The sequence below is a fragment of the Tupaia chinensis genome, unplaced genomic scaffold (assembly GCF_000334495.1).
Source record: "Tupaia chinensis unplaced genomic scaffold, TupChi_1.0 Scaffold000217_1, whole genome shotgun sequence".
Lineage (NCBI taxonomy): Eukaryota > Metazoa > Chordata > Mammalia > Scandentia > Tupaiidae > Tupaia > Tupaia belangeri.
In genome coordinates, this window is record NW_006159692.1 from 1,834,061 (window position 1) to 1,842,352 (window position 8,292).

Genomic DNA, 8,292 nt, shown 5'->3' on the forward strand with positions numbered 1-8,292 from the left:
ACGTCTCTGTGCACATGTTTATGACTAACCTATATTTTGGGATTTTTTTTTTGAGAGTTTTTTTTTTTTTTTTTTGACTATAGGGCGCGTGTGCTCGCCAGACAGACAGAGGGAGACAGAGAGATAGAAAGCGAGAAATCATCCCCTGGGGGATGGCCACGCCGCAATCCCTTCTCCTCCATTCTCCTCTCGGGATCTTGGGCACACACGCACACGCGCCCGGCGTGAGTTTTAAGCCACTGGGTCCAGGACGCGAATCATGGTCGACCACGTGGGAGTCCAGCGACACAGCCATTACGCTAACTGCTGGTCCCTAGGTATGATATTCTTAAACTGTGATTCTTACAAACATACGATTGATTGAAATGATGGATTCTTATGGACAGTTATGTAGCTTGGGCCCACTAGCGACATGTACCACACTGCAGGTGTGGGGCCGTGAGGAAGTAAAGAACGCCGTGTACATTACTATCTAGACAACTCGCACAGGAGGAACCCTGGATTTCCTCTAAGAAAGTTGTTTACATTTAACATGTTGTACCATGCTATCTTGTTGGCTTTAACCTGCCTTACAGAGCAAGTGTGTTCTCATGGGGGCACTTTTTGGTTTATGAGCTATTTGGATTTATTTCATTTTTTTCCTGTGCATTTTTTAAAAGATGTCTTCACTCACATTTCTAGCTTCTAAATAGTTTTCACCCCCACCAATAACCCTTCTTTGAGTACTAGGTATTCATATCAATCAAAGCTTTCAACAACCTACTCCAGACACAGGAAACTGGAGACACTGGCTGACTTAGAAAGAAGGTAACTCATTGATTGATGTGTCGATGTAAGTGAAAGAGGACAAGTCCCTGGCATGGCTGGAAAATGACAGGTGACTGCAGACAGAGAACCAGAGCTGAATGGGGACAGTGAGCATGGTTTTGCAGAGCTAATGTACTGCAGATTGGAGGAAAGAATGCACAGTTGCAGAAAAGCCAAAAGTCTCTCAGCACTTTATTAATATCCTCAATCTGCTAACCATTATTTAATCAAGTGATTTCCTTGCTCATGATCAAATACATCTGTTTGTTTTGGCAGACACACAGTAAAATCCTTGATATATCAGAGACAAAAATTGCTAGAAAAGCCACTGGATATTGTCATCATTTTAAAACAAAATGAAGAAATAACATTGTAGTGAAGGATTTTAGGGAGAAGTAGAAACCTTCAATTGCTGAGTGCTCATGCCCTTAAAAGATTCCAAAATGATGAGATGAGGTGTGCTGCTACTTTCACCAAAGTTTAAAGTTTTTTTACATTCCTCTTTTAAGAGACTACACATTGTAATGTTCAGTGGTGAAATACTATTTTTTTCATTGACTTCTGTAATAAAACTGGAGTTGTATCACTAGGAAAAAAAGGTTGCTATGTAATCTGTTATGTGATAAAATTACACTTAACACTAAAATAAACCATTTAAAACCATACCTACAAGAAAACTGAGGGCTGCCTGTGGCCCCCAGTTTGTGGTGGTTAAGACAGTTGGATCCCATATGGTCGACTGCACAGAACAAGTTGCAGACCAAGTGGCTTGAAAAACACACCGAAAGTGTATGTGTGCATGGCCAAAATCCCGAGAAGAGAATGGAGAAAAAGGGACTGTGGTGTGGCCATTCCTTTTAGGGGACAATTCCTCACTTTTTCTTTCTCTCTCTGTAGAATGCACATGCTAACAAATAAAAAATAAATAAATAGGGGTCAGCAGGTGGTGTGGTGGTTAAAGGTGCTGTACTCCCTCGTGGCTGACGATAGTTTGATTCTCAGCCCTGGCGGCTTGCTTTCTCACTTTCCCTCTCTCTTTCTCTGTTTCTCTCTGTTCTAATGCTGCTACTACTACTACTACTAACAGAAGTTCAATAAAATAATTCTCTAAAACAATAAATAAAAGAAAGGAAATCAAAAGAAAACAAAACTGATAGCCTATTTTAAAAAGTGGCTTTTTAAAAATAAAAATGCTATTGGAAAAACAGGATATGATACAGTAACAAAAAACCTGGAGTTATGGCTATCAGTGCACAATAGAAATAGCAAACCTTGATGCTTAGATTAGTGATTCCCAATATGGGTTCCAAATGCTGATGTTCCCTGCTAACCATTATAGTTTAAGTCAGAGGTTTTTTAACTTGGATCAAAAGAAACCTTTGACAGAACAACTCTGGACAGATGAGGGCCAGGGACCCCAAGATTTGCTGTCTCAATCTCCTCCTTTCCCTGAGGCAGTCCCTGGAAAGGCTTCCAATAAATCTTCAGGCTCCTGGAGCACATTTCCAAAACTACTGGTTAAAGAAAGAGCACTCCAAACCTAGGCAACGTTTGCTGACAGGTGCAGGGCCCTGGCCATTAAGGGGCATTTGCCACTAGCTGGAATTCATAAATTATTATTCATGTAAATAGAAGCGGAACACCATAATTAGCTCGTTAGCAGCTATTTAAGGAGATGACCTAGATTTCTGGAGCCTCCAAGTATGAGAATGTACCTGTCATGCAATTCATAAAACTGTTAAGCCTTAATCAACAAAACTGTAAATACCTCTAATTGTTACCTTGGGACTAGCTTTACCAATTCAATGACTCCTTCTGGTAGGAAGTCTACATTTTTCCCCCTTTTTCTTTCTCTCTCTCTCTCTTCTTCTTCTTTTTTTTATTTTATAAAGTTTTATTTATTTGTTTATCCCCCCACCCCCACCCTGGGGCACATGCACTCATTGGACAGAGACAGAGAAAGTGAGAAATCAATCCAGGGAGGAGGGGAGATGACCACACCGCAATCCTTTCTCCTCCATCCTCTTCTTGGGATTCTGGGCACACACACAGACACACACATGTGCCTGGCATGATTTTAAAGCCATTAGTACAGAACTTGAATTGTAGGCCATATGGGAATTCAGTGCCTTCGCTACCATGCCACCAGATCGTACCATGAAGTCTATAGTTTCTTACAAGCTGGACCTTTATCAGATCACTCTTTAAGTTAAAACCAGCTCTGTGGAAATATTGACATTTCCTGACAACCCTAATAAGGCCAGGGGGTTGTTTGGATTCTTGTGTGACCAAGGAAGAAGCTCTAGAGTCTCAGTGATAAGATATACAGCTGGTAACAATGAACATAGCCTAAACTCTGAATCCTTTCATAGAGAAAGAGAGAGAGAGAGGGAGAGTTTGTGGGTGTATATGCACCCAACTTTCTCAACAGCAGAACTATCAGTATTTGAGGTTCAATAACTTTCGGTTGTGGGAGAGATTCCCTGTGCACTGCAGGACTTTAGCAGGCTCTCTGACCTCTACCCACTAGATGCCAGCAGTACCTTCCTCCAGCCGTGACAACCAAAAAATGTCTCCAGACACTGCCAAACAGCTCTTCTGGGTGGGGTGCTAAACCATCCCCAGAGCCTCATAATACACTGGAAAACAGTGCTCAGCAATACCGGGAGTACTGCAGAATTTCTGGACTGGAAAAGCCCACAGAAATGATCCAAGACACAATTTCTTTTAATTTCTTTTAAGACAGAATGGAGGCCGCTGAGGGAGACTCAGAGAAGCTTACATGATAGCTTCATCTATCAAATGGTGCAACGTTTTGTCCCAAAGCACATGGTACATGGCACTAGTTCCATAAGTTTTTTCCTCCAAAAAGGGGTTCTATAATCAATAAGTTGCAGAAATGTTACATACTTAAGTTTCCTTAATGAGAACCAGTTTAACTTGGTTTACACTTGGGTTTTTTTTTTTTGGAGAGGTTTTTCACTATAGGGTGCGTGCGCTCGCCAGACAGACAGAGAGAGACATAGAGACAGAAAGCGAGAAATCACCCCCCAGGGGGGATGGTCACACTGCAATCCCTTCTCCTCCATTCTCCTCTTGGGATCTTGGGCACGCACGCACACGCGCCCGGCGTGAGTTCTAAGCCACCGGGTCCGGGACGTGAACCGCGGTCGACTACGTGGGAATCCAACAACATAGCCATTACGCTAACTGCTGGTTCCCAACACTTGGGTTTTTTCAAAGGTATCTGACTCCAGGTCCTTTCCCCATGTTGAATCCTCACGAAAAGGAAGCTGTGCTCATTTGTCCTTACCTGGGTATGGGCACGCCGGCACTGAAAAAACAAGGCACTCTGGCCTACTGTGGTCACAGGACTGTTTCCGACCCACTGCACCCCGAACTTCCCTGGGAGGTGTGCTGACTGTTCCAGCTGTTAGCTAGAGCACTAACCTCAGGGTAAAAATAAAAGTCTTAAAAATCTAGTTTGTTAGGGATACCTGTTTCTCTCTGATAAAAGAAGTAATAAAATAAAATAAAAAAGAAAGTAATAACGGACTTTAAATAAATAAATAGGGCCAGCCTGTGGCATGGTGGCTAAGGCAGCTCCACCCACATGGCTGGCTGTGCAGATGGAGTCCTGGACCTGGCAGCTTGAAAAACATGCCAGGCACGTGTGCATGTATGCCCAAAACCCTGAGAGGAGACTGGAGGAGGGACTGCGACATGGTCATGCTCCCTACTCTGGTGGGGGGTGGCTTTTCAGTTTCTTTGTCTCTCTCTTTCTGGTGAGGATAGGTACCCTATGGCAAAAATAAACCAACCAACCAACCAACAAACGAACAAACAAACGCAGTTTGGCTTGCTGTGGGAACAGCATATTATTTCAAACCATTCATCCTGTGCTAGGCACCAAGGAGGCTGGAAATGAAGGTCACTCCAAAAGCCCTCACTGACCATCCCAAACATCTTCTGCCTATATTCCACTGAGTCACTCATGTAGCACTTAACCCACACCACCTCGGTGGCCAACTTCTGCCATACGCAGCCCTTTCCTCAACCTGACCACAGTTTCCATTGGGCAAGGACTGTGTTTTATTCTCCTGTATATAAATCACTGTCTTGCTCTTTTAAGATATCATCCAATAAATCCTTTTTGGTTGGCTGAGGATGACAAGATATTTTCTTTAAAAGTGTATTCAATACGAAAACCCTTTTGGTATGAACTGGTCATCAGGGAGGAGGCCAGGGTTCTAACATAAGAAGGTTTCCCTGGTGGGAAGCATGTTTACCTGGTCCCTGTCACTCTTTTGTAGTTGTCCTTGGAGTACACAGCGAGAATGCTGACACCTGAGCCCATGTTAACCAGCAACATAGGGTATGGATTATCAAGGCAGTACGGCTTTTTTTGACACAATTCGGGATTCGTGGGATTTTCAAAATAATAACATTCTGGCTTGCCGTTGAAGCCAACGGAGTCGACGTAAAGCAGACCCTGAATCAGACAGTCCAGTTCATCCAGTTTATGGAGCTGCAGGTCAGCGATCTGGAAGGAAACAAAACCTGGTAAGACAGCGGGACTACCTCCAGGGAAGTCCTAGTGGAGATGGATGTAAAAGACAAGTTCATTTATAGGAGAAGCATGGAAATACCCTGAAACACCACACTGTGAGATTGTGCTAATAACCAGACACTCCGTTCCACTTTGCTAGCTATGTCATCTGCCTACCACGTGTGCTAAAGGAGGAGAGCTGGACCGGCTGCCAGACAAGCATCCATTTACATGTGTACTGGACTGAATGGTGGATGGTGGTCCCTGAAAGACACTGCTATGTCCTCATTCTCAGAAACTGTGAATGTGACCTTATTTGGATAAAGGATCTTTGCTAATATAATTAAGGAGATTGAGATGAAGAGATAGTTCTGGATTATAAGGGTAGGCCCCAAATCCAATGACAAGAGTCCTTGTTAGAGACACACAGAAGGCCAGCTGCAGTGCCACATGGTGCAGAGCTCCAAGATGCTGAAGTCAAGTGGAAGGGCCCCAGGGTCTCATCCTGAGGTCTTCCTGTACCAGTCAGGTGCACACGTACCCTTGCTTCTGGCTAGCTGAGGCTGGGAGTGGAGAGCGGCGCAAAGACCTCTTGGGGGTGCCAGTCTCTCTCTCTTGTGGAAGAAATCTTTTTTTTTTTTTTTTGGTTTGTTTTGTTTAAGAGAGACACACAGGAAAAACTTGAAAGATACACATAGAAGTCCTTGTGAAAATAAAGGCAGAGATGGAAGGCTGCCCCACAGACCAAGGAACACCAACAGCTGGAGAAGGAATGGAATCTACCAAGAGGTTCAGAAGGCAGTGTGGCCTTGCCAGTGCTTTGATATTGGACGTCTGGCCTCAAGAACTATTAGCAAATAAGCCTCCATTGTTTTAATTTAACATCAAGTATGCAGTAATCTGTTAGAGTAGTCACAAAACTCTAACGCAGCATGCCACAGAGAAGGTGGCTCTCCAGTATGGTGAGCAGAGTGAGCAAATTCAGAAAGCAACCAAAATCCTCCACTCCTTGCCAGCGCATGAGGTCCCAAGGGCCTGGGAGCTGGGGAGATTCTTGTTTGAACTCACACAGCTCAAGTACCCTTTTCCCAAGCCTGGGCTCAGGTTTTGAATTCTAGATATAAAACTTAACTAAAGGATGCGAAGCACGTTAACTTCTCAAACCCCTTTCCTCATCTGTAAAGTGGGTACAGTAATATCCCTGCCTAGTGTTTCTGTAAGGATTAGTTACTAATAATACATTTAAAGAGTTTATACAGGGTTTAGCACATCCAAAGAGCTCAAAATATGTTGGTTCTTTTGTTATTAGCTGGGGTAGCCCCAGAATGTCCTATTATGCTCCTGTAAGACAAAAACTCCCATACCTCCAAGGTATGGGGGGAAAAGCAAAGGGGAGGAGCCGGCTGTGGGCTAGCTCTAGGGGCCAATGGCTACTCTGCATCCTCAGAAGTTTAATTTGTGACCCTCAGCAGCATTACTACTGCCCCAAAGGTCAGGACTAATGATAATTTTTCATGGTCACATGCACAAAAAATCTAATACACAACAACATAAACCTGAACCAATGAAGGAAGATAATTTCCAAGGTCTAGTCTAATTTATTTTTATTTTATTTTTTTTTAGGTTTCTGTCATTGGGTGCATGCACTTGCCAGAGAGACAGACAGTGAGAGGGCAAGTGAGAAATCATACCCCCGGGGATATGGCGATGCCCTGGCCCCTTCTCCTTTACTCTCCTCTAGGGATAATGGGCATGCATGCACACATGCCTGGAATGATTTTTTAAGCCTCCAGGTCCAGAACTGGAATTGTGGTTGGCCATGTGGGAGTCCAGCACCTACCCACCATGCCATCTGCTGGCTCCCTAATCTAAATTTTTAAAAAAGTGTCTTTAAGAAAATAAGAGCTAGTGGGGCTGACAGGTGATGTGGTGGTTGAGGTGCTGGGCTCCCACATGGCCAACCATGGTTTGAGTCTCAGAGCTGACTTTCTTACTCACTTTTTCTCTTGGTCTATCTCTCTCTGGTCAAAATTGAAGAATAATGATAATAAATAAAATTAGAATAAGTAAATGTTTTTTCAAAAAGGAAAAAAATCATAGCTAGTAGTTGTTGTTTACTGCATGCCAAATATTTTTACCAGATTTTAAGTCTATTTAATTATTCCATGAGACATAGAGAGAGAAGCACACCCAGGAGGTTTCCAGTCTCAGGCAGCTGAGATCATGGGCACATGTGTGCACACATGTGGCATGTTTTAGGAGGTCCCTGAATGCAAATCCAGGACCTTTCCTATGTGAGTCCAACTGCGCTATCACTGCACTTCCTTCTGGCCTCCAAGTTGTCAATTCTCACCAAAGAAAACTGCTAAGTAGATACTATTAAACTTGGTCTATGATTAAGAGTCATAGAGCTTAAATAACTCTCCCTCAGTGACAAAACTGTCAGAGCTCCCCCAATGACTTGCTGTTCTCTTGTTCTCACTGGCATCATGGGTACAGTTTCTGGAGTGTACAGAAAACCTACACAACCTATACGAGCACTAGATATTTTGCCAAATGAAGTTAACAGCTAGCATAAAACGTCTGACTTTGTGTCACTCATCTGGATTTCCTGTTTAACACAATTCACTGAACCTAAGCCTACAGAGCACAAATAGCTGGAATATGCTGCCAACCAGGTGGTGAGAGCGTTCGAGATACACAGAATAGTCTGACACTTGATGTCCTAATCACTGCTTTATGGAACAGGGAAATTGATCACCTCTTGGATCACCTCAAGCTGAAAAGTAGCTATTCCATCAACCAGGTTGAGGACTGTAGGTTAGCCTGCTTAAAAATTAATCAGAGGTTCAACAACAATATTGACAGCCAAGCCCAGAGCCAGTGTCACAAACACGGGCAAGGATACAGACGGTTTATTGGGGCAGCCCGAGACT

General features: G+C 43.5%; 1 protein-coding gene across 1 annotated transcript in view; it reads right to left on the reverse strand.

Annotated features, from left to right (window-relative positions):
* The window catches only part of PANK1 (pantothenate kinase 1), a gene marked incomplete in the record, with an annotated part of 78,613 nt that overhangs the window by 14,693 nt on the left and 55,628 nt on the right, over positions 1–8,292 (reverse strand). The window contains 1 exon segment of the mRNA XM_027771493.1: positions 5,097–5,350. Coding sequence (XP_027627294.1) covers positions 5,097–5,350 — 254 coding nt within the window.